Source organism: Nyctibius grandis, chromosome 19 (genome assembly GCF_013368605.1).
Source record: "Nyctibius grandis isolate bNycGra1 chromosome 19, bNycGra1.pri, whole genome shotgun sequence".
Classification (NCBI taxonomy): domain Eukaryota; kingdom Metazoa; phylum Chordata; class Aves; order Nyctibiiformes; family Nyctibiidae; genus Nyctibius; species Nyctibius grandis.
In genome coordinates this window covers 5,950,901-5,978,249 of record NC_090676.1, presented here as the reverse complement: position 1 = coordinate 5,978,249, position 27,349 = coordinate 5,950,901, and the positions used below count along the sequence as shown (strand labels likewise).

Sequence of the window (27,349 nt, the reverse complement as noted above, 5' to 3'; positions counted from 1 at the left end):
TTCATTAAAACATCCATAAACAAGCCTGTCTTTGTCCTACAAAGATGAAAGACCGATGACTATAATGGGATGAAAGGTGTGCACAGCGATGAAGAAAGCTATTATAGATCTATGTCCTTTTTAAACTCGTCCTGGCATGCACTGTTGACAAGGGAACAAAACAGTACAGATAAACCTCCAAAATGTGCCTTGCCGGTAATAATTCCACCTGCTCTTCTTAAAACTATTGGATTTTGTCTGCGCTCTTACTACTCACTGGCTGTGCTGACAGCAATTAAATAAAATGATAATTAAGTATTTTGTGGAAAGAACACTTCTGTATTTCTAAGCAGACTGCAAAACCCAGCAGGCTGAAATGAATGAATATATCCCCTGTGGTCATCACATCGCGTCGGGACGTCAATGATTGATTACGTACACTTTATACAGGTATAAATTGCTCTATAGAAAGTTCTCACTTAGACATAGCTAAAGTGTAATTTTTATTTCACAGTTTATGGATCAATTCCACTCGTTTGTATTCAAAATAATCAGGGACCTGAATATTAATTCCTTTCATGTAAAACTTCCATGGGCTGCAAAGGTGACTTCTCCTTACCTAGGAAGCACGGGATGGGAGCGCTGCAGTTCCACTGACGAAAGTTATGCTGTAAATAACTACACCCGACGAGCAGAGCTGCCCCCCAGATCTAAACTCCCTTCCATGAAGGACTTACATGTTTCATAAAGGTTCCCTCCTCCCTACCGAAATGGCAACCGAAGTGTGAATTTCGCTATCGTTCTTTCAACATCTTTGTCTTCTGTTCGGGACTCTCCCTGCGCTCTGGTTGTACACGGTGTGGGACCCAAGAACCACGGAGAGCAATGTTAGCAAGATCACTCTTATCTCTCCAGTCAAATATTTGACTGCCATTGGTACTTTTGGCTGCTCAAATATTTGATTTTAAATGTATCATTGCTGATCAGCTTAAGTATCTAGCAGCAACTAGACAAACACTGTAATTCCAAATGGGAAGCACCAGCGCTCTCAAAGAGCGCAGCCCCCAGGCCAGATGGAATGCAGCGCTTCCCGCTGTGAAGCTTATGGTAGTCAATAAGGAGGTGCAGCTCATGCAAACTAGAGCTCTCCCACAGCGTCCCGTGTCTCCCTGTCATGCAAGAATTGTGCTGGGGTGGCTACCGTGTCTAATAATTATTAACGGGTGTCACAGAGCCTTTAGAGCTACTGATCTTTTTCAGTTAGTTAAAGCGCTGGGATTAGAGAGGTGGTGATTTAGGTGGTGATTTAATCTTTGTTGCCTCTGAAGTTTCAGACAGTGGAAGTGTCCAGAACAGTGACATCCCTAAAGCTGTTAATGGATTTATTGGCAATGGGGGTGTCTGTAATCCCTAGCGGGTTACATGCCAGAGGTGGGCTCCTCTCGTGCGTTGCGTGTCCCTTTGTTTGGGACAAAGTTTGAGCTGATCTTGTTTTGGAAATACTATTCAGAAACTGTCTTGAACTTGCAGGCACCCAATCTGTACGTGTGGTGGTTTCAGAGCTGCACATGACGAGGTCTAAAAATGGACAGAGTGAACCAGGTCTATAATTATATATTTAAAATAGAATGCTCATCCTGACAATGTTTTACTCAAATCCGGCCAAGTCAGTCCACACGGGTGTGCAATCTACAGCAACCAAATAGAAATCAGATTGGGCCGTGGCATCCAATTAGAGAGGCCTAGCGAGCTGCATACAAAGCATACCAACTTGCGCATCATTTGCATAAACCCATCCACATGTGCTTGTGAAAAGAGGCGAGTTAGCTGCGTAAACTGGGGTCAACGGGAAAAGCTGCAGGAATAAATAAGGATTTACTGTGGAATCCCTCTCAAGTCATTAGGAAAACACGTGCGAGCAGCTCGGCCCCTTCGTCCGAGGGAGCACGGCGCTGGGATGCTGCGGGGAACCATCCGCCTAAGCAGCCCTGATGGCTCTGCATCCCACACAAGCACCAGCCCAGCGCTGGGGGCCACGCTGGGACCCGTGGTCCTGCCTGGGTTTCGTGTCTTCCTTGGCCATGCGGGATGTGGAACAGACCTGCTAATTGTCCCGTTCAACTCCTACCTGCAAATCCGATTTCTGAGGTGCGGCAAGTAACTATCAAAGGGAGAAGACGACAAAGAACTTGGTGTGTCAGCGTGCGGGGTGGAGCATGGCCGGAGCTTGTGGCTGTCCAAATGCCATAATGGGAAGTCAGAGCCCTCTCCATGTTGCTGCCATTTAATTACCACCTCGCCAAGCAGCCGCCTTTCCAAGGGCCACTACCTGCCCTTCCTCGCCCAGGCGGGCTGCCACCCATCTGACCCGCTGCAGAAACAGCTCCCTACCGGGGCCACCTGCGCCACCAGCCCCTGCCCTCCCGTTGGTGGCCAGGGCCCTGCTCCAGCCTCCCCCCGGCACAGTTCCCCTGCCCGGCCATCCCAGATCCAGCCCCGGGGCCTCGCCGAGGGCAGGCACTCACCCAAGTTGACGAAGCTCATGACCATGTCAGCCTCGGTGAGGAAGTTGCTGTCCTGCAGGCTGGCCAGGGGTGGCCCCTGGGTGCTGAAGATGGGCTTGTAGGGGTAGGAGAAGCCCTCGCCCTCCTCGGCGGCGGCTCCCGCCGCCCCCTCCTCCACGGACATGGCATTGTAGAGGTCCAGCATGAACATGGGGGCCGAGTTGTGCTTGCCGTGGAGGTGGGGCCGCGGGCGGTGCGGCAGGCCGAGGATGGAGAGGATCTCCCGCTGCATCTCGCGGCGCTCGGGGCCGCGCAGCCGCCGGTGGATGAAGCTGGAGTGCACCTCGTTGTCCACCGTGAAGTCGGCGAGGACGCAGCGCAGCCAGAGGGCGGGGGCGGCGGCGCCCAGCACCAGGAGCCAGGAGGCGGGCTGCCCGCGCCCCGCCGCCCGCATCGCGGCGCGGCGGCGGCGGCTGCGGAGGGGCGGCGCGGGGGGCGCGGGGCTGCCCCGCCGCGGGACGCGCCCCACCGGCATGCGAGGCGCGGAGCTCCGCGGAGGGACGGCGCGGCCCCGCCGCTCACTGCGCGCCCCCGCAGAGGCGCCGCAGCCCGCTCATGGCCCGCCGGCGGGGGCTGCCTAGCGGCCCCGGCCCATGGACGGAGCGGCGGCGGCGGCGGCCCGAGACGCTTCCCCCGGCGGCGGCAGCGGGAGCCGGAGCGGGAGCAGCGCGCTCTGCCCGCGTCCCGCACGCCGCGGCGGAGCCGTGTGTGCAGCGCTGCGCGGCGGGGAGGCAGCGGGAGGTTGTCTCTGGTGGGAGGAGCAGGCTGGAAAACCCAAGCGCTCTCGCTCGCCCGCTCGAAACCGCTTGGGAGAGAAAATCCCTGTGACTGCCCAGAGGAGGAACATCTGATCAGGTTGCTTTTCAGGATGTTTGCGGAGGCTGCTGGCTGGGGGGAGAGGGTGAGCCGGTCCCAAGGGCTTAAATTAACGCGAACGTCATTAAGGAGAAGACACCCCGGGAGGGAGGGTGGTTTATGTATAAGGAAGGTCCCAGACTCCCAGAGAGTTTATGGATGCAAGTGTATCGTCTGTCTGCACAAACACGCATACACAGGCAAGCTTTTTTCTTCCCTTCCACCTTTTTTTTTTTTTTTAAGAAGTGCAGATGGGCAGAGACTGTCCAGGACAAAACCAACACCACTAAATTATTTAAAATGCGATGATTATATATTCACGCATGTAGGCGTGTATGTCTGTGTGCATAGAGCCCCAGGTCACTTTTTCCACCTGGCAGCCAGGAAAGTTAATGGAGAAACATTGGAAATCCGAGGGGGGGAGAGCTGTAAAACCAGCAGCATTTACTTGGATTGGAACCATCAACCTGTGCACACGGGTGGTTTATGCCATCACATTATCCTCCTCTCTCGCCTTCCCCTTTCCTTCTGCTTTCTGGTACACGCCTTTGTGGACTACTGTCTTGAACTGGATTGTCAACTTTTTAAAGCAGCGACTTTTATTCTTTTTAACTCAGCGGGTGTAACATCCACAGTAATGGACCTCCAGTCCTGATTAGTCCAGGTAGATGTCTACTGCAACAGTAAATTAGACTACTGCTTCCCAAATCTTACTTGGAGAGCAAGGGGAAGGCAGGATAGAAGGGTTTATCTGGGTCACCGAATCCAGCCCAAGGTAATTTCAGAAACCACATACATATATACACACTAAGTTTATGCTGACATTAAGATTCGTTCCTTAGGCAAAGGAGGAAGAAGAGGGGCAGGAAAGAAAGGAGGTCAGTGTTAGTTTTTTGATAGATTGTTCATCTGGTGTTTTCAGATGAGCAATGTCCAGAAGTATCCAGCACCAGATCCTGCATCTGTTCTGGAAACTAATATTCAGCACTTCTTTTAGCTCTTTATGTTTAAGATCCTTATGTAAATGGCATGTAACTAGTCAAAAAAGCTGCATGGGAAACACATTGAGTGATTTAGTGTGTTTGTATGCGTGCATATGCACCTCTTACTAACAGGGAAACTGAGGCATGATATTGAAGTGACTCATGGAGCTACTGAAATAGTGGTGGCACCAACATTAAGCTCCTAGCTCAGTCCTAACACACATTTAGGAATGGCTGAAGCTCTGGGAGGATGGTGGGGGGAGAGAGGTTGTGAAGCCGCATCCACCTTAGGTAACATGAGAGCACTTGCTAAAGTCACTGGTGCTAATAGGGGTGCTCAAATGCCACCCCTGTCCCTGCCTTCCCCTTGCATCCCACTAATGAAAGCACCAATACCTAAGCAGTTGCATTTTGGATGCCCAGTTAAGATCAAACTCTCTAGCATCTTCTGTACTTCCTGAGGAGCAGCACTAACCTGCTCTTAACCAGGCAGGTATTTGCCTAAATTGCTCTCTTGCTGAGGGTGTGGTTTCTAGATCAACTTAAGCTGATCTAAAGCCAGGCTCCTCATGAGAAAGATGGGTTTTTTCTCATCCAACCCCAGCCTGGACCTTCAGCTGTGCAACCCCACCCCTCCCCAATGCCAGTACTAACTCTTACATCCACACACAAGTCAGGAAGCTCATTCTGGTTTTAAAAGTAATCTTTTTTTTTAACCATTTATGTATTTGGTTTTGCTGAATTAATTTTCTGCTGGATCAGCTCCTTGTTCTGACTGACTGCGTATTGTGCTGGAACTAGGGAGGCCACAGGAATGCACAGCTGGGGGCAAGGAGAGGGTGTCTGGGCTGGGCTGCCTTAGATTGGCTTAAACTGGTGGTGGAAGGGCAGACATGATTCAGTGGTCCTCCACTCTCCCTTTCAGCTGCAGAGAACTTGATTTCACTTACTTTTTTATTCCTTGCAGGCAGTTGTTTTTTCCCAACTTTTGAGTGTTGGCCTTTCATCAAGCAGCAGGGTGAGGAGACTTGCCTTCGTCATGGACAATGAGATTTAAAAAATCTGTGGGGATGGAGCAGTGGACTGGAGAGCAGGTGTCTCTGCTGCCTGAATTACTTACACCTGCATAGCTTGTAGCTCCCATTTAAAAACTGACTAAAGTTCAGGTCAGTGTCATGCTTTGGAGTGATATCACTTTTAGAGAAAGAAAAGAAAAAGATAGTTAGGGAGGTTTGGATCCTGACTCGTTAACACCTTAGGTAATGACTGTTGGAGCTGTATGTGTTATTGAAGAAACAGCAGAGGAAGAAAAGGAAACCTTGAAGCCTCTTTATTTGACAGATTTCTTGAAAAAGTGATGTTTGACTTTATTTCCTTCTTGTTTTGTTTGCTTAAGTGGTCTGGGTTTGGTCAAGTTTAGATACATCCTGATTTAGTGCAGGATATGCTCTTTAAAGAGGGAGCAATGCTGCAACTCTGTCCTGTTCTTAGGAATAGTTGAGAGAGTTTGGTCTTTTATAGTAGTATTTTCTATGATCCTTTGATAGTTTGTAGTGGGGGTACTGCTTGCATGTATTCTTAAAACAGCCTAATAAAAACACTCCAGGAGTGTGTGAGAAAGGGAATCTGTTAAAGAATCATTTTTGTGAATGTGAGGTCCTCAGCTCTTGACTTCAGCTTGCTTTAGGACACAACAAAGAGCAGCATTTATTCTGCTGCACACAATAAAGGATGATGAGGCTCAAACTGCAATGGTTCGGTCCTCAGATCTGAGCTTGAATTTCAAATACCTTTCAAACAAGAAAGGTACAAACTGGATTGCCTTTCTCATGGACGTCTTTCTCTTCCCCCCTTTCTTGCCTGCTGAGTAAACCCCGTCCTTCTTCCTGTAGGATCAGTTCCACACAGGTTGCTGAAATATTGGCACCCTCGTGTCATTGTCTTTTTCTCCTCCTTCCTGGATCAATTAAGAAACCAGTTTTTCCTCTTACTCTTCTCTGCTTCTGTTGTCTGTCCTTCTCTTCTTGAGAAGGAAAACTAAATGCTTATGATGAAGTAATCCCTGTTTGTTGGCACTTGCTGCTTCAGATAATTTCTATAAAAACAAACTCCCAATGGTTCTGAGGTTCTGTGCAAGCCACATTACCAATTGAGTAACTTTTTGATCTCTTTGAGCTTCGCGTGTACGCTCTTATCTGATTTTTGTACCAACTCCTGCCATTGTTTTTGTTTCTGTAGAAGTCAGTATAATTGGAATATGTACTTAGGAGATAAAGGGTCTAATTTTAAAACACGCAATACAAAAAATGTGCAGGTATGTGCTTGATGAATTTGTATGTGCTGCTGTGATCATCCTGTACCTGTATTAGGCATATGCCAGTGGCAGAATTTGGCCATTTGCATTCAGTTTTACCAAATGGGCAGTAACAAGCGTGGGCTCTGCTCACAAACTCATTTAATGACTTTTTAAAAATCAGACACAAAGCATTTTTTCCTCTTTTCTGCTGAATCAATTTCAAGCTACTTGCCTCCCTACTTTGATGTCCTCTTTTTAACTTTAACCATGTTTCTTTTCCATTCTGTTTTGCATCTTCTCTCATTTGTCTTGAACAAAGTGCAAGTCCTAAATTATAGCAAACTTTTTTCTTCTTCCAAATAATCCCACTAAAATAGCATGTGTTTGGGGAATTTTGGATTGGTCGTCTGGGCCCTGCGCATGCAAAACAGTTATATAACAAAAATAATGGCATTATTATTTGTGTAAGAATGCATAATTAGCTTGCCTATTTAATTACGCTATATTGGATCATTCTTATCAAAAGTTCCCATTCATCTCTTCAGTGTTATTACTGAGAACATATTCACCATCATGAAAGTAATCGCATTATGGGTAAGCCATTATAATTCGCTCTAATCCAGGAATTTGAACAGATCTGGGTTGAACTGTGCGGGGTTGGACTACACTGATTACATTCTAAAAATTAAGTATTGATTCTCATTGGTGATGATCAGAGGACAGTCAGAAATGAAATTTGTATTTTGGAGTGTGAAAGGGCATTATTACTTCTGGAGATGCTAGTGATAACTAAAATAGAAAATGGTCTTTGGATTTATGAAATGGGACTGTAGTACTGAATCTAATGTTCATTGACTGAGTAAGGTGGACAAAGTTCTGTCCTTCACAGTTCAAAGGACTTCATTTTACAAAACTGGATCTCTTTGGGGATTTTTTAAATTATTATTTACTGCAGAGAACATTAGAAATTAGTTCATATCATTGAAACATTTGTGGTATTATATTTATCATACATCTACATACAGCTTGAATATAGGCCTATGTTATATTATATATATACGTGTATACGTAATTGCATATTGGTAGAGCATGTGTATGTGTGCATGCAGCAGTATACTTCTATAATGTCTTTAAGTAATATATTTCTGTAGCACAGATACATACATATGAGTATTGTTTAATGTAGGACCACTTTTAGGTCCATATATTGCTAAAGCAGCCCAAACAAAACTGAATTTAATTTTGCACTATTAAATTATTCTGTGCACACTTGATTTGGTTGAAGTTTTTGGTATAAGCCCAGGCATTTCCTTCATTGGTAAGGCTGTAATCCGAACATCTGAAATCTTAGGCTTATATTTGTGATAAACTATGCTGAGAACACACTCATATGTCATATTGTTGGGAGCAGACTTGAGCCATGCTGCAGCACCTTGGCAGTGTGCGCCTGAAAGTCTGTGTAGCTGTAACGTTTTCTTATCATAAATGGTGATCTTTGCTTCTACGGTCCATCATCAGACAATCAGGATTCTTCTTATTAACATATATTTATGTCTTCTAGAGTATTTTTTAGTTTTCTGCTGTTTGTATTCACTAAAGATAGAGATGTTTGGTATTTTTACACTCAGCTATGTACAAAAAGCATATAAAACCTATTCATTGTTTTCAAAGTGAACAATAATAACTGATTCTGACCTGTAGAATGCAATGGGACAAATTTGGATGGCTTTACTTTTTCTCTTCAGGCAGGTGCAGAGTAATACCTCAAAAGAACCATTATTTTGTGCCTTTATTCCGATGTGTACATAAATGCTTGCATAACCCTTGCACAGCTGCTGTGCAAACTGCTCATGCCACAAGTATTAGTAATCCTAACAGGGGAGGTTGCATGGAAAATTGGGGTGTGTATGCTAAACCATATGTACCATGCCCCTGAATCATAAAACTTCTGCTGCTGGAGCAGAGAGATCTTTGGAGACCGTGGGTTTTACAGGTCTATAGGAAGCAGGATTATATACAACAGCTGCACCCCACAGTTTCTCTCCTGTTGAGGCTTATCTCGCACATTTAAATAAGCAGGAAACAGAATTTGGTCCAGCATTATCTTAATATGGTCTCAGCTTCTACTTTTATTTATATTTCATTTCCATAGGAACAATTGTTTTAACAGTTTGTTTTGAATACATATTAGAGCCACTCAAATTGGAAGTTCTGAGCTGCCAATTTGGAGCTGCATGGGGCTGCAGAGATACAATGTGCATTTTTTGTCTCTGGTTCTGCCTCTAAAATAACTTTCTTTATATCTGGGATGATTTATAACAGTGTTTCTGAACTAGTCTGAAGCAAGATGGAAGTTGGAGATTCATTCAATTCTCTAAAGCCCTGGCCACAAAAATCCCTTCTCAAGCTGCGCAGAGTAGCACGGTTTGGCCCCAGTTCTCCATGGTTTGAGGAACGTTCCAGCTCCTGGTCTGGCTGAGGGAGGAGGTTTGCCACATTACAAGTGGCTGCATGAAGCAATCTCCCAGAGCTTTAGCAGCAGAAAATCATTAATCAAAAGTTTATGCTGGGGGATTTTAAAATAATATGAAGGGACTGTTTCCTCTGCTGGTGTAAATTGGCATAGCACCACGGGAGATACACTTATTTACACCAGCTGAGGAACTAACCTGGGGCTCTCCCGTGACTGCCTATGGGGTGGTTGGTATTACCGCTGCTCTTTTTGTGGAGGATACTTAAGTACAACGCTGTAAGAGTTTATCTTTCTGAGACTGGGACTTCTAAATCTTCAGTTAGAAAATTTTGCTCGCTAAATAGGGCCTAGCGTGCACTGAGTTTGCTTTGTAAAGGGCATCTTTTCAGCATTCATCCAAAGCCTTTTCTGCAGTTGTCTGAGCCCCATAGGCAAATATATACTGTTAGACTATTAAGATAATTTTTCAGTTAAGACATTGTCAAACTGCAAGCGGGACAATAGAAACAAACCCCCTTTTGTTCTGACTAAACTGTTCCTAATGACCCCCTCTATAAACAGTGGCACCAGTGGAGGTCTCAACAAGGCTCTGCATTGAGACCCCTTTCAAAAGGACAAGCCGAGCAGAACATGGGGCAGAAACTCTCAGAGTTACTGCACTTTACTCCGCTTTGGTGGTCTGACCACAAGAGAGAATCTGTTGTTTTTGTTGTTCAAGGCACCCAAAAATAATAATTTAAAAGCATGAATTTTCACAATTAACATCCTATAAAGAGTTCTAAATATTTGGATTGTCGGGAAAAGAGCAGAAGGAAGCAGTTTGATTGTTTGTTTGTTTGTTTATTTACTTAAATGAAGGGGCTATAAAATAGACTCTTATGAGTTCTATATAAAAGTTTAAATTTTTTTTTAGGAGATTAGTTGTTATCTGTTACATTTCGAATTTCAAATAAGCTTAAAGTCCAAAGAGGTTAAGATTTTTACATTCCGGCAAGATCTTCACGTTTGTTTTGGGGGTAAAAATCATCTTTGTGAATAAAGTGTTTATCATGAGCAGGGGAAAGCTCTGAGCAGGGAAAAGGTTTCAGTTGTTTAGTTTCTAGAGAAACTGCAGATATAGTGACAAACTGAAACCACCAAGGACCAAACTCTTGTTCTTCCGGATGGGTAACTGTAGGACCCTCTGTACAGATGCGTGTAGCACAGACAGTGCGTCTTCACGCAGTTGAGGGCTATGGAGATTATGAATCACTTCCTGATTATTTCTGTCCCTGTTTGTGTGTCCTGAATACATCAGAAGAATAGTGCAGAAGACCTTCCATTTAAACAAAAACCTATTTACAGAGCGTCTTCATTGTATGTAACTGGGAAGCGATGATAGGTCAGGCAAAAGTCCATAATCTGGATGATTTGGGAATTACACTGATTACATTTGCAATAGAAATGCCAGTTTCTTCTGAAAGAAGCTGGAATTTGCGTTCTAGCATCTCATTTAGTAGGGATATTTCTAACTTAAAGCATGAGCTACTGCTTCATTTGGAAACAGATAGGAAGAGATCATGGAAGGAGAAGAGTGTAGAACATCCGTTAAGACAGGAACCACATATTCTGAGTACAGGCTAAATCATGGAGAAAAGTAACTCCTACAAGATTCAGAACACCTTCAGGTCTCCACGATGGGGGTCTGAGGGCACTCTGCCATTGCTGGGAAGGGCTCAGCAGTTTGCAGCTTTGGGCTTTTGTTATTTGGTGATGGATAGTGTCCCCACTCTTCCTTCGTAGGAGACTGGGATGGAAGGTTTCAGTGTGTCTTGGAAAAAGGAAGGATTTGGGTAAGTGCAGGATGAAGGTCTAGTGCCCTGTGACAGGATACTGAGAGAAAGAGAAATGTCAAAGAAATCTTTAAGAGATTTCCAGTAGAAACAAAAGAATCTTTGTGAAAGATACTGTTAGCAAGTCTAATGGAAGGAATGGGGACTTAAAATGAATTGAGAGGATTTGCAAGTTCTTTCTAAGCCTTGAGGCAAGAGCAGAAAGCTGAGCACTTACTGTTTACTATATTTGGTATGTATGGAAGAGCAGTTTGGACATCAAGGGAGCTAATAAAATGCAGAGCCTAATTCGCCTCTCTACTGCAAGCTGTGTTGTTGCGCTAGGGATAGAGAAAATGCTTCTGTTAAAGGACAGTTCTGAGGAAGAGCAGCTGAGACTTGACCTGGCCTTTTGTGAAAACGGTCATTTTTTGTAGCAGTGTGGCCGAGGCCCAATGTTTTCCATGAATGCAATTGCATTTTTCTTATTTGTACGCATGCAAGCATTGTACAAAATGCTGTAGATCAAGATTTCAGGATTAAATACGGTAAATGTGTAATGTGATAGCATGATGATACAGTATTAATTTTGTCACATCTTTACTCAAAAATCCACATTTGAGGATTGTTTTAACTGAAAATTTCTGAAAAAAGACTTAACTGTATCTAACTAAAATTTGCTGCCTCAGAGGCTTTCTGGTTGAGAAGTCCAGGTGGATAGGCTGAGAAAACACCTTGTCTTCTGAATCTATCTACAGAAGCTTACAGGAATTACTTTATCAGAATAAATGAACAGATGGATTTCTAACTGTGTTTAATGCCATGTAAACTAGATTTTATTTAATGTTTTGACTAGAAACTCTCACGTTTAGGGGTTATATTAGAGATGTGATAACTGTTAATCATGAAGAACAACAGTGTGAAAGAAGATAATTTTTTACTAGTTTTTGAATTATTACATTAGGATAAAGATAAGGAAAAAGTAACAGCATGAACTTTATATTAACTTTGATGCAAAATTGCTTTCTCTTAAAAGTGATGAATCTGGTTATACATGAATCTCCTGAGCCAAAATATTCTTCGTACTATCTTTCAAACAATCTTGTGATTCTCTTCGATTTTAATAATGTTAGTAGTTATTTATCCTAGTGCAAATGAAAGCTTATTGCAAGCTTTCAACCTATACTAACAACAGTAGGACACCGGTATATTGGTACAAAGCAGTGATCTTTAAAATTTTCTGATTTGCAGACTTTGGCAACAGTGAATTATGTCATATCAAAGCAGTTTGTCTTATTTACCTTTTTGGATCCCTGTAAAAGTAGCTCATGGGCCCCAAATGCTTGTGAAGCACACTTTAAAAATCAGTGATATAGGACAATACAGAATGCACAAATCAAATTAATTTTTCCTATGCAAGAGCTAAATGTGTCTCACTCTTCTAAAGGCCAGCAACTTGGATCAAGTTATAAGAGAAAAAATGAATTGAAGAGTTAAGGGTGGTGCACTGAGAATTAGAGCTGTCCAGAAACAAAAAAAAAATCTAGTATATAAAAAATTAACGGTTTTGACATTTGTTTTAGATTTGTCACAGAATGATTTAAAAAGCAAAACATGAATAGAAAGAATGAGACATCCCAGAATAGCCAACATCCAGTGGCTAGGGTATTTACTTGGGCTGTATCCAAGTAGCACTTTATGGGATTTGGAGCAGACATTTGACATAATGTTTTCAACATTATTTTTGTCAGACTCAAATGTGGGCTCTGAAGTGGATTGAAAAAGAGCTTGCTTGGAGTCCCGTGCTTCATAGGTGAGACTTAGTCACCAGGCTGGTTGGCCACTCAGTCTGTCTTTGGCCTAGGGTTTTTTTTTTTTTAAACAAAGTGAAGTAGCTGCACAGAGAATAGACAGCCACTTATTCTGTTGCATTTGTTAGGGAGCTATCATACATTTGGGTATTTTTCTGACTTTAGGAGCGAATGAAGTAACATTCACATTTCTACTCTTCTCATTCAGAACAGATTATTTTCAGAGAAATATCTGAACCTGCCTAACTATATTTCCACGGAAATCAATATATTACTTTTAAAAATTTTATTTTTGACAATTTGGCATTTTTTTGATGGCAAAAAGTACTTTGTCCAAAAATTCCCAACCAGCTTTTCTGAGCTGAGATCTACCTCTCTACTGCACGAATGTGAGGCATTTACCTTCAGTATTTTTGTGGGTTTAAGAAGAGATCACAAGTGAAATGTGGTCTGGGATGATAAAATCTGCGTGTGTAAATTTGTGGACACTTCATAAGGAATATGTAGAGTGAAATATAAAAAACTGATGATCTGTCTCTCAGCTAATACTGAAATTAAGTTAAATTCAGTATGTAGGGGAAAAAAAAAAAAGAAAATGTATTGGGTTGAAATTTCAGCTCTTCTCCTTTGCTTTGCAAACATGGATCTTTCAATCCAATCCTTTCATCCTTGTTCCCAGTCCCACTCTGAATCTCATCCAGCTCCACTGGACACACATGTTCAGCTTCTCTTTCTGGTTTAGCCTGTGCTCCTGCTAACCTCGCACTAGTTTGTATTCCTTCCTCCCCGCTCTCTGTCTTACACCCAGGACTGATCCTACCACAAATGCACTTCCCTAGTGCTGTGCACCCTTGGGCGTTGTTGAATAAGAACTGAGACTTGCAAGTGTCCCAGGGGAATCTAGAAGCGTATGTAGAGGTGGGGAGCGTGCATTCCAACAGCACACTCTCTCCGTGCCTCAGCGCTTTCAATTCATTAATCAGCATAGTTAATTTTAAAGACGTTTACAATTTCTGCAACTGGTTATTGGAAAGCTGATTACAGAGTTAATGGCCCTACTTGAAAACAGTTGTCCCATTACTGTAGATGAAGTCAATCCAGTTCAGCATGCCTTGTAATAAAGCGTTGTTACAGATTAGGTATTCAATCAATGCCTTGTTTTCCTAAAAGAACAAAATGGAAATATATTTTGCATCAGATATGAAATGTGGCTTGCTCAGTTCCCCAAGCAGTTAAATGATATTGAACGATATTGGTGGTACCTATGTTTGATGTCACATGTGCCTCTCAGCTCCATTCCCTTGTACAGATTCAGTACCTGTAATGTTTCACTTTTAACATTCACTTCTGAACAACTGAAGTCTCTAGAAGTGAAAATGAACACCATGCAGGGACAGCAAAACTACCTAAGTCATCTCCAGCCCAGGATTTGGTATAGCTGTGCTAATTCACCTACTGAGAAATAAAATAGTCTGATCACCTACTGAGAAGCAGAATTTATTAGCGCTGGTGCAATTTCCTTCTTGTTCTCCTAGAACCTGGTCTAGCTTGTTCTGAGCTAACGCAGGCAGTCTCAACAGGTGCTGCACACACTTCCTGTAATTTAGGAAGCACTGGGTGATGCTCTACTTTAGATGAAATGTATAAACAAGATTCTACTGACTTCTGGTCAGTGGAGATCCTATCATGCCTCTTAGTCTGGCTCCCTAGGGAAACTACTTACACAATCTTATTATTTGTCTGTCCCAGTTTCCAATATGCTGACACATTTGTCACAGGTTACACAGATGATTCGGAGATACTATGTCCTTACCAGTTTTGCAAGAATTAGCATCTAAGTAGAGAAAGGAATCCTTATTAATGCTCCCATTGAGGAAGAAGGAAGAATTCAGCAATTATTCATTGTGTTTGACAATAGCAAGCCATTTGAGGGATTTGCACGTTACTGTGATATTCCTTGGCGAAAGCACTGTTTTATTCAGCTGCCAAATCAAAAAAGTCAGGGGATGGCTAGGGGAAAGGTGCCAAGGCATGCTAGGGTACTCCCCAGAGAGTAAGAGATACTTGGTAGGGGGGATAGTCTGGAAGGATGAAGGGGGCTGGAGGCATTGCAGTGTGATATGGCAGAGGACAGGAGGACAGCTGGGGTTATTCCAGCAGGGAGGTGTAAGAGATGTAACATAAATCCATAAAGACTTAAGCTTCATCCCTCTACTTTTCAGGGAATAATTTGTTAGGAAAATATTGAGGTCTTAATTTTGGTATTTTGGATATGTTTACACGCTGATTTAACCCTTCTACAATTCCGTGCATCAGTTGTAGCTGGTATACCTCCTTGCTGTTACACAGCAGGGATCTGCTGTTATTTGACCTGAAACGATCATTACGCTAGCTTTATTTGATGTGCATTTAATAAAGTTGTAGCTGTTGTGACCATAACTCATGACTCCCATGTCATTCTGCAGTGGTGTAACCAGCGATGCGGCATTCCAGGAGCCTGGGTTCAAAGGGAAGGCTGGGGGACTCCCATGTATGCCAGAGCATTGTGCCTTTTATGACTCCTCTCCTCCCGCACTCCTCTGTTACGAAGATACATTCTCTAGCTGGAGAACTGAGAAGTACAAAGCATCCTTAGACCTTGTAGTGCAAAATGTAAGAAGCGATGTTATCTGCAGAAAGTGGACTTTAGATTCTATCAGCGCGCATTTAGCATAAAGCATTTCCTATGGTAATGCCTCTCACTTTCCCAGACTTTTACAGGCTCCAAGTGGCGCACAGGCTGCAGACCTCTTTGTAATGTTAATGAATCATCTTAATGGACTGTTTTAGCAGAAACATTCATCACCTTTTGTACCACAATGATTTTTTTTTTGTTACACTTAAATGGTTAAGTAGGCAATAAATGCCTATCAGACCAACCACTATGGTCTAGTAATCCACCTCCCTATAAATCACCGGTGGATTATTATTGTCCTGTTTAATTAACACTCTTAAGGGATTCTATCGGTGGATAGACTTTCACCTTGCACTAAGCAGGCATTAACATTTCAAATAAGAAAAAGTGTGTTTATGTGAAAAGTGTTAATCAGTGTGACCTGGAACTGGTAGTGGTGGGTTGGATGAAGTATGTGCACGTGTACATGCCTGTGTGTCCATGGGTGGTGGTTCCTTACGTCAGTTTTCAACGGAAGCTAAAATCAGACCTATGGAATACTTATTTAAGTCATAGCGAATGATAATTTCAGTATCATTTGTATTAGGTCTTAAAGATATTTGGCTATATTTGTTTGTAAATAGGAGCTTTAAAGATTTTAATTCCCGCAGTTAGGAAGGTGATGGTTTTTGTGAGTGTACGTTTTGTGTGTAATATGGGTTTGTTTGTGGTCTAATTCAGTCTGAGGTGTTTTTAGAGGACTGGATCAAACCCTTTTCTTTTTCTGCAACAAAAGGTGAGAGGGGAAGTCTGATCCTGTTGCTCCTCTGTGAACTCTTTTCAGACTTCACAGCCAGAAAGAGTAAGCTAAGCAGCAAGAGTTCCTGGGAAAGGCAGGGGGGTCCGTAGGCTTATATGCTCTTTGCAGAACAATCCCTGCAGTTCTCTTGCAAATGAAATTCCCACAGTGGGACACAAGCTTGATACAGGATCGCTCTCAATATACAAACATTTTTGTACGTAGTACAACTCAATGCTGGTTTTCTCCTCTTGGCAGAATATAAAGATGGCAGCTTTTCTTTCCTCCTGTAATACAATTTAATGCATTTACTAGTAATTTCCTCATCTTTTGTCCGGGAGAGAAAGACATGTGAAAAAGGCTCTTGTTAAGGCAGTGTTTCCCATCCATGAAATCTTATCCTGCTTTCTTTGATTTTGTTACATTCGTAATACTAGTAGTGCACTTACCAACTGCATGTTCTATGGATACCAACACTAGAAGTGGTTGTGTGAGATAACCAAGTACTCAATTTCCATTTTACAGACAGAGCAACTAACGTGTAAATGTTGAGAGATTTTCTGAGGTCTTTAAGAGTCACAACTAGAAGCATAGCTCAAGAGACGCTGTTTCTTTTGTGCACACAAACCTGCTATGCACATCCTTTTCTTCTTGGCATTTTTGTTAAATTATTTCCTAGTATGGACTCCTGCAAATTAAAGAACAAACAAAACTGCTAAGTGGAATGCAAACACACTAAATCTTTTCAATTAAGAGACTGAATCTCTTGGTATAAATTCATTTCCTGAAACAAAACTCCAGTTATGTAAGATTTAATTATTTCCTCTAAGATTGCATGGATTTATTGACTAACAAAATCTTCTGTTGCATAAATGGAAATGTGCTATTTAATGTAGTTTGCTGATCAGAGGCAAAACCGTAGCATTAGCATTTTCACTGGGTATTTTTGTTTCAGTTGCACACTAATCTGCCAGGTTTTATTCTATTTGTAACTGAAAAGGTGTGAAATGGCTCACAACTGAACATGTGGGAAATAGCACAAAACACTAAAGGAGTTTGAACAAGATGAGAAATTAAACTAAGCTCATAAGGAGTATGTTGCTATTACATGAAGAACTGCAGTGACAGGAAATAAGACTATCTTATGTGCAGGACAGTACTGTGAGGAGGTATGTGTGCATTGATCATACAATAGTTTTTTCAAACCATATAACAGAGATGCACAAAAACCACACAGTTTCAAGTGTAGGCATGTCCTGAGAAGAATCTCCTTCATTCCCTCTAGACACACCCTGCTAATTAAATCCATCATGCCTAACAGTATGCCCCAGGGTTCAATCTTTTCTAGAGCACTGTTACTATCCAACATTTTAGCTCATACAGTGGGCAGCCAAGATTTCATGTCTATGCATATAGTAGGACTCCTAGCCAATATTTCTTAGTCTCCTCCTCTCCATCCCAACCTGTATATATAAAGTATATTTATTTTGGTAGGTAAAACTTCAATGTTCCTTTCAAATTACTTTCTTCTATCCTAATGCAATAACCTGTATGAGGGTGGCAAGTTAAAGTCTAACAAAATCAGGAATCTGTGCTCCATGTAGCTAGCTGGCCATGAGAAACTGCAGCAAGGATGGATATTGAATGACTTCTATAGTCCAGCCAGGTTTTATCAGAACAGGTCATCAACCTGTAGGCTGCCCAAACCTGTTCCACTGCTTCCCCATTGATTAAATATCTGGAGACATTTACACGTATATCAAATTCTCTATAATAATTTATGTTGTCTTAATCACACTCAAGTTCTTTTTCAGGCTAGGGCAAAAAAGTTCCCTCCAGTGGTGAGAAAAATGGTATACCTCCTTAATGTACTTCTGTACATTGAATGTCCTTGGAGCCAAACTATGATCTTGGATTCCCATCAACTGAAATCAGTGGGACTGCAGGGAGTATAATGGAGGTAAAACCTGCCTATGTACACCCAAATGTTAAGGAATTTAAAAACTGATTTTTTCATTTGATTGCAGAGCTGACGTGTATGGGAGAAAAGAGGAACAGAGGGAGTGTGTAGCTTCCAGCCGAGTTCATATGGCCAAAATTCCTTCTGAATCTCAGTACCTGTATAATCCAAAACAAGACAGAGGGTCTTGCCTGGAATTGTCACCAGTTCCTGTCATTTAGGGATTTCCACTCTCCATCCCATGTGTTTTTTCCCAGCCCATTTTCCTGCTCTTACTCTCTGTCCCAGCTATCATCCTGCAAATGTCCTGAGCACTGTGTTCCCTTCGCCTTGGTTCAGGCTCCTAAGTGGTTCTGTCTTTGCTTTTTCCCATTTTCCTCTGCACCTCTTTTCTTTCTTTTTTTTTTGTTTTTTTTTACCTGGTCCATGACAATAGGAGTCAGCGAAAGCAGTGTGGGGATATGTAACAAAATTTAAAAAAAAAAACAGCTGAGTGGCATGAAAAAGGTGGGCATAGGCTGATTATTCACTGTTTTGTTCAACACAGTAAGGGGCATCATAGCTAACTAGCAGATAGCAGGTTCAAGGAGATGCATCTTTTACAGTGAGTAAAAAAAAGTCCATAGAAGAAAAATTCAGTGAATACAAAGACACCACCTCTGGTTCCAGCAGTCCCTGAGTCATAAACAGAAGGAGACTGGGAGGGTATGCTGGGAAGGCATCACTAGACGCTTTTCTTAGACTCTTTTCATGATGTCCGGTATTGCTTGCTGTCAGAAGCAGAATATTGGGCTAGGTGGACTTTGGATTAACAAGTATAATATGTCTTATGCTTTTTATTAAGAATAGAGGCAGGAGGCACTTTAGCCCTTAGTTGTCAAACAGGACTACAAAGTGTTGTGGTGTTTGCTCTCCTCCTACTTTTCCACCTCTTAGACCAATCCAGAGAAGCATGGTGGATGTTTCTTGTATTTTGTTGCCAGCTGCTCTAAAAAGTTCATACAAAATCTCCTCTCATCAAGAAAATTTATGTGCCAATTCATGAGTCTTTTCAGCAGTATGTTGAAGTACAGAGACATTATTAAATCAGATTCAAACTGATGAATTCAGTATAATGGGGGTAAACTCCCAGGCATGACTTTCCATAAAAAATAGTTGCAAACACTAGTTGATCTGATAAAGTATAAGCCAATACTTACGTGCCTCCAGTCATTATCTTTACCATTGCAAATTTTCTGTAAAGACAGAAATCAAATGGCCAGAAAGCCTTGTTTTGCCTGTAGGCGGATCCACCTCAGGTTTTAACATTGTAGAGATAATTATGTCACCCACGTTGTAAACATTTTGTGTTTCTTGAATGGAGAGTCTGTATTGAAAATACTAACCATTGGTCTGTGGAAACTGAAAAGATGCAAAGGAAAGGAAACCAATTTTCTCACTGAGTACTGAAAAGCTGAATGGTTGGAACTGCATTTGGGAAGCACTAAAATTAGTATAAGCTGTCTGAAAAGTGCTAGTAGATTTAAAATCCTAAGGGAAAGGTGGAAACTCATTGGTGTCACAAAGTACCTTAAATAGAATATCTGCAGTTTCAATGATCAAAATCAACCCCTTTACTCTAGCACACATGTTCCAATGTGGTGTTCTAAACAGATGATTAGATAAATATTACAGCTGATGTAATAAATACCTGAAAGTGCCTGTAATAAATACAAGAAATAACCTGTCTTGATTATTCAAGTAACTGCTGCTAGTTAATTAGCATGCTGACATTGTTTGGGCCAGTGGATTTTTGCAATTTCCTTTCAATAGTTTTTCTTTTCTTTCCAACTTTTTCTTTTTCCCATTGGACAAAGTGATGCAATGGTGACCACACAATTCAATGAATTCATTACAAAAAGCTAATTTTTGATTCAAGGAGATGATAGTCAATATTACATTGCAAATTAAGCACTTCTGCTTTTCGCTTGTACAAGAAGAACTCATTCCTCACCAAAAAATGGCACTCTGTCAACTACTAATTGCATAAAGAATTTTAAACGAAAACTTAGCATACAGGTAACATATGTAACATATGTATGTAACACACGTGTGATAAAATATGTGTAATAGTGTAATATTGAAGGTAGGAGATATCTGAAACAGTAAGAAACTGAAGGATGGCAATTTTTATTTTATATTAGGTTTTTCAATTGTAGTCATACTGGGGTGTTGGTTTTGTAGTTGTTGAGGGTTTTTTGTTTTTGTTTTTCAAAGAATGCCTGAAAAATGACTAACATTTTTTCCTAATTTTCAGCTGAACCTCCCACGCTGTAATTTATGGCCATTGCTCCTTGTTCTGTCATATGACACTACCTACCAAGAAGAACTTGGCTATCATCTCTGTGACTACCATTCTGGCAGAGATCAGTCCTTGGCCTCTTTTTCCCCAGGATAACCAAGCCCAGCACTCTCAATATCTCCATTTAGGTCATGTGCTCTTGGCCCTGAGCATCTCAGTAACCCTCTGCTTTAGAGTCTCCACACTGCTCTTGAATTGGGGGAGCCAAAACTGGGCGCAGTATAACCAGCCCCATCTCTTTGAATATGTCCAACTTCACTCCGGAGTCCCTGCGTTGCTCCACCGCTGCTGACTGCCCTTTTCCTTGCCAAATTGTGCTGGCACACACAGATGTCTGGGAGCATGTTGTGCCTGGGCAAATCAGTGCAAGAAAGGGTTTAAGAACTTCAGCTTTTTCCTCATTGTCATCTTTAGGTCACCTTCCCCAACTGTTAGCAAAGCCATATTTTTCCATTATATTTGCCTTTAGAGAAGTTGACTTCTGTGCAGGATACTCCAGTGACAGAAATGCCATCTCTCTATTAGCACATAGATAGGGGCATGGCTAGAAAAAAGGAGAGTATGACAGGTTTTTCCATGGATGAATAACTTCTGCCTCTGTGCCCTGGGGACTGTAAAGAGCTCGTATAAATCAGTGCAAATACGCTATTACTAATCTTGCCAGTAATGATGTGAGAATGAATGGAGTACAAAGATGAACTTTACATATCGTTAGCACCAATCTGCCTCACTGCATTTATAGGCAAATCTCTTACCTAGGAAGTCAGTTGGAGAAACTTACAGTTTTTTTCTTTTTAAAATTACAATAAAAAGATGCATTTGTGCTCCACAGAAATGTTTCTCAAATATCAAGTCCATTTTGGGATTTTACACTTATGAAAACTTGAAAACAGTTATTGATAATAATTTCTCAAACACTCAGCAGAAAATATTTTTATTACAGTGTTTTAGCATGACTGACCTCAGTATATCATTTAATGTGTTTATTACAGGTGTGTCATACAAAACACACAAACATAACATTTCAAAGTAGAAGTTTACTTTCAGTTTAAGTCACCATCAGAAGACTGAATGATCTGTAACACAGGAAAAAAAAATCAAGGCTTTTATTGTTACCTCATAATAGTGGAAAATTAGTATGAATGAGGATCATGACTATATATTCTGCAAGAACTCTACCTTGTAAAACAGGCACTATTTAATTTATGACATGAGAAGTTTTTCACTAGGATTGGAAATTGGTTTGAATCTCTATAAATATTGGCTTTTGCATCATGTAAATGATTTTTTTTTCAATTCTACATTATCTGTGATTAAATCCATCTGATATGAGTACAGTGACCTCTTTGGTTTGTGTTGTGTTGTTTTTCTCTCCGCACAAGAAGAATAAGTACAATATGAACGTGAAATAAGTTCCTGAGAGATGCACACTACAGAAACCAAAAGGTGGGCACAGAGTGTTATGAAAACCTTTGGGTCAGTCATCTTTCAGACCCCAAGTCTATGAGTTTGAAGGCTATGCCCTAGTTCACCAACATACGTTCCAATAGAAAAAAAATGTCATGTTTTCTTCCATAATTCCACCTGTTTGCTTAACTGAATTCTACTATTTTGGCCTTTCTTTGTCCTGTTTCTTCCAGTTCTAGCCTGATAGATGTCTGGTTTGGCTTTCCAACTTCTATTTACCATTTTCTTCCTGCTATCCACTCTTTTGGTTCTTCCCAGGGTAGCAGTGACATGAAAGGGTTTAGGTAATAATCTTGTAATGGATTGCTGCACCAGAATGAAACCTCATTGCTTTTTTCCCAGGGCTCCCTGGGAATCCTTTTGCCACAGCCTTTTTCTCCCCAGAGAGATTATACAAAATTGTTCTTGTGGCCATTCATTCTGTCAGTGTGAGTGGACAATCTGATTCCCATCATTTCCCATGGGTAGAGCCAGGATTCCCAGAAAACATACCATCAGCACAGCACTTCTTAGAACCGTTAGAATTAGTTCCAAATGCCAGACCAGAAGTGCCTGTATTTCACTAGTGTGTCAGTAATCCCAGTACATACACAAATCTGTAGAGATATGGATCCTTCCAGACAACTGATGTGGTGTAATTGTCTTCCTCCTATTAATTATTCAAATTATAATTTTATTACTAATATATTTATGTGAATCTAAATATTTCTTTTCCTGTGGCAACTTTTTTTTGCTTGTTGGCAAAAATGGCTTTATATAAAGTCTTTCCTTTGTCTGTCAGAATATATAATATATATGAATATATATGAATATTTATTTTACTTTATAAATCTTTATAATCAAGAGCCCTTGAAAAAATATAGAAACTAAAAAATATTTTGGAAGTATCCAAGAGGCAACATTTTGTTTTTCTTACTACTCTCCTTACATGTCACAGTATAATTTGGCGAATCCCATTTTCTGGAAGTAAATCTACATTTCGGCAAATGTAGTCTCCATAGAATAAGCATGTTCTACAGGAATTAACTAATTATAATGGAATAATTTTTTCAATTATTTTAAGTCAAAATGAAGGTTTTGATGTATTTGCCATTATAATATGGCTGAAATATCTAGAAAATCAATTTACTTAAAGGAACAGTTCTCTCCTGCTTGAATCTTTAAGAGAGAAGAGCCAATATAGTGTAATAGCAGCTGTTCAGCAGCACCTATTATTTGCTTACATTACATCACTAATATGAGGCACCCTGTCGTTAAAGTGAGAGTTAGGAATTGGCTCTCCTGAGTTGCTTCTTAGCATTCTGTAATTTTGCTGAGGATATGATCTCATCCAGCTCTCCACACCAAGCAAGAATCTGGATTGGTTGATGAGCACGTTAGTTTTCCTTCTGATGAAATATCAAACTTTATTAAATGGCTGAAAGAAAACCTTTAGCTTAATTTATAGAGAAAGCTTTAAATATTGGTTTCTTAGAACTAATGAATGGACGATAGTATCTTCAGCGATGCCATTTCTACACCAGTTATTTTTTATTTCTTCTCCTTGACGTGTTAGGGTCCCAAGCTTGCATTCCTGGCACTCAAAACTCCTCATGAGTGGATCCAAACATGGAAGCATTCCAGCACAATGCATGATAGACCCTTTAACATTACGGAGTAGAGGACACGCAGAAAAATATTGAAATAATAAATTAACACAACATCAGATTTTTAGAAAGGAACTCTCTCTCTCTGGTAACAAGCACTAGACCCACCTGTCATCCACCTGTGCCTAAGGCACAAACAGGAATTCTTAAGCTAGAAAAGGTACTGCTGACAGCAAGTGACTATTTATTGTTTATTTATTGGTTATTAAAATTAATGTGCTAACACCAAAAAAGCTTGGCTTTTGCAGAGGCGTGGAACTGTTGTATATTTCTTTCTAACAATGTGTACGATGATATCAGAAGGCTGATGACTGAGATGTGAGATCTGTCAATCAGAGACTACAGCAAGTAATTTTGTTAATATTTTTGCACTGACTTAATTAGATATGGGGTTTTTTTAAATGATTTAGTTAAGCTGATGCAACATCCTGTAATGGACATAGCCTTAGCATGTAAGTAATCATAGTAAATTATAATAATATATCTTATATGAGTAAATTAAATAAAGGGTCTTAATCAATTGCATCACAATCTGATTGAAAGTTCCCTTTCTACTTTACCATTTGCCACATGTTATCTATCAGACAAAAAGTATTCTTCCATAAAAAACCCAAGCTTTTTCCTTGCTACAGATACACATGGACACTGTGCATTTATCTGTGTGGGAAAGGTGACCACAATAGTTATTTCTGAATAAACTATCCATAATAGCTCCCTGTGTGGATATTCCAGTCTGGAAAAGTCATGGGTCAGACGGTAAGTCATTGCAGAATAGCTTATTCTGCAATAGCAATTCCAGTCAATTTTCCAGTGTAGAAAAGCCCTTACTTCACAGCTCCAAACTCCTATTTGTGCCAGAAGATTTTGTCTTCAGAGACTAGTATAAATTTGTTCTATTCAATTCTTTAAGGCCCACATTCAGCACTGAACTCCCTTTGGGATCAATACATGAGATGAGCCAGGGAGAGCTTTATATTGTAGGAGTTTGTATGTATGTGCACAGACTCCATAGTTTTATGAACCAAACATTTAATTAACACGTTCTTGTAGCTGTGAGCTGTATACATTTTTGGCTGTGAGATATCCTTGTGATTCTTCTGGTCCAGTACCTTCAGGAGCCCAGTCCTAAACCAGCAGAGAGAAAGTTGCCTGGAAGAAGATCCATCAAGCCAAACTCAGGATGCTTGGTACCTTTCATCGCCAACAGCAGTGAAACAAGGCAAAACAGAGCAAAACGTCGTACCTTCCTCTGTGCCCAAATACAGAAGATGATTTACAGCAGGGACATCCAGCCCACACATTCGAGTTTGCTCTGAGTACAGAGAAAAGAGTGGCCTATAAATATACAGAAAGACTTTGAAAAACGTTTGAACGGACTAAAAATGTGTCCTGGAAAGGCAGCACAGGGAAGTCTTCACTGAAGCCCAGTTAACAATCTCCCTGCATCCAGAACTGTTTATACAACAACTCGGTAAGACACATTTTGGGCTGGATTCATGTTTATATTTGAATCATGGTTTTTCTCTTCTCCTCCAGTAAAAAAACCTGAGCAAACCAAGATAAGACATCTGTGCTATTTTTTTCTTTAATTTATTTTTTACTGAGCCGTAGGACCCTCAAAAGCAGAGATTGCCATTTATCCAAAATCACATCACAGTGCCCCTGGCATTTTTGTGGTGTGGACCAATTAACGTTCATAGCTTAATTAAAATCACCAAATGCATTTTAAAGGATGACATAAAGTTGATTTTAATCTAGGCTTCCAAAAATGAAGTAGAAGTCTGTTAATCAACTGCCCCACCCTTTTCGTTATTTATACGGCCCACAGGACTCAGTGTCAGAATGACTCCTACGTCATCCTCTTACTTCATTTTCCCCAGGCATTATTAAATAGTTAATAACAAAGGTCTAAAGTCCATCCCGAGTGTTACCTGTTAGCATAAATCTGGGCCCATGACAGCGCTGGTGTAGCATTCATATAAATGAAAGCACAGATTTTGGCTCAAGTATTTTTAATGTACAGCAGCTGGCATTTTTGGGTTTAAAGAGCAAAATCACACCTGAGTTTTCATGCTTTCTAGGTTTTTGCCAACAAAAGGAAAACAGAAAATAAACAAGACATTTTACCTTTTGAAAGCCAGAAGAAATGGTGCAGCTGTTTCTAAGACCGCTATGTTCAAGCTGTCACATGAACACGGAAGACATTCTTGCTTTCCAGTTATGTTTTAGCACAAATGTCTTCCATTTGTTTGTTTCAACATATTTTCCCTTTAACACATTTTTTTAATCAGATTTTTTCCTAATAACATGTTTATTCAATGTTCAGTTAAAACCAGATTTGGATTTTTACAAGTATATAGATGTTTACAAATCAATTCATTAGGTATTATTACTGCTTCTATGTTATGACATGTAGCTACCTGAGAACTTACCACTGTTGACAAGTGGGTTTGGTCAGATTCTTACTGTACAGACAATAACAGCAGCTGATTTCTGGGAGTTGCCAGAGAGAGTGGACGGAATTGGCTGTAACTCACCCACAGTCCTCTAGTCTTATTATTTATTTAGCTGCTATATAAGCACTTCAGCCCAGATTTTAATTTGATTGCCATTCCTAGCAATGAAAAATGGGGTAATAGGTAAATGATAGGCGTTTGTCTGTCTTAGAAATAGTTGGGCGCTAGGTGCAGAGGGTGGCGCCATGTATTTGGCTGATCTCTTTTATTATTCAGCTGTCATGGGATTTTGATAGAGAAGCTGAAGAGAAAGAGTTTAATATTTTGTCCAAAATATAGACAATTATATTTATTATTTGTATGTGAGAGACCTGTAGGTTCTTCAACAGCAAGGCAATCTCTTTGTTTTATTTTCAGCAGACACATACACTCAGTGCAAGAAAGACACGGATCTGTTCGAGTGAGTCCAGAGGAGGCCACAAAGATGATCAGAGGGTTGGAGCACCTCTCCTATGAGGACAGGCTGAGAGAGTTGGGGTTGTTCAGCCCGGAGAAGAGAAGGCTCCAGGAAGACCTTATTGCAACCTTTCAGTACCTAAAAGGGGCTTATAAGAAAGATGGGGACAAACTTCTTAGCAGGGCCTGTTGCGATAGGACAAGGGGTAATGGTTTTAAAGTAAAAGAGGGTAGATTCAGACTAGATATAAGGAAGAAATTTTTTACGATGAGGGTGGTGGAACACTGGCACAGGTTGCCCAGAGAGGTGGTAGATGCCCCATCCCTGGAAATATTCAAGGTCAGGTTGGACGGGGCTCTGAACAACCTAATCTAGTTGAAGATGTCCCTGCTCATGGCAGGGAGGTTGAACTAGATGACCTTTAAAGGCCCCTTCCAACTCAAACTATTCCATGATTCTATGATACATGGAGGCTTGGATGCTTCAAAGTATTTTCTCTATGTTCTTCCACATGCTCTTCAAAAGAATAATAAAAGTAGTAGAATGCCCAACTTGCCTGTAGAAAATCCTATTCTCATTTTTGTCTGACTTTTCCAAGCCTTAGAGATGCTACAGCTGGGGTTTCTTTCAGGCAGGGTACATGGCTACAGTCTGCAGTTCCCATTGTAAAACTGCGACAAGTGTAAGAAGTTGATACAGTAACTGGGACTACAGAGGGAGAATCAGGCTGAAGGAGTGTCCTGTCTTGGTGTGAGAGCAGTTTAGGAATGAGAAATAATGGCTATGATAGTACCGGAC

The 27,349-nt window shown here is 41.0% G+C and overlaps 1 protein-coding gene across 1 annotated transcript in view; it reads right to left on the bottom strand.

Moving 5' to 3' along the window:
• The window catches only part of BMP7 (bone morphogenetic protein 7), a 45,247-nt gene extending 42,229 nt beyond the window's left edge, over positions 1 to 3,018 (bottom strand). Inside the window, exon 1 of the mRNA XM_068416237.1 lies at positions 2,505 to 3,018. Within this exon, the coding sequence (XP_068272338.1) occupies positions 2,505 to 3,018 (514 nt within the window). The remainder of the gene's footprint in view (positions 1 to 2,504) is intronic.
• Between the last annotated feature and the right edge of the window lie 24,331 nt (positions 3,019 to 27,349).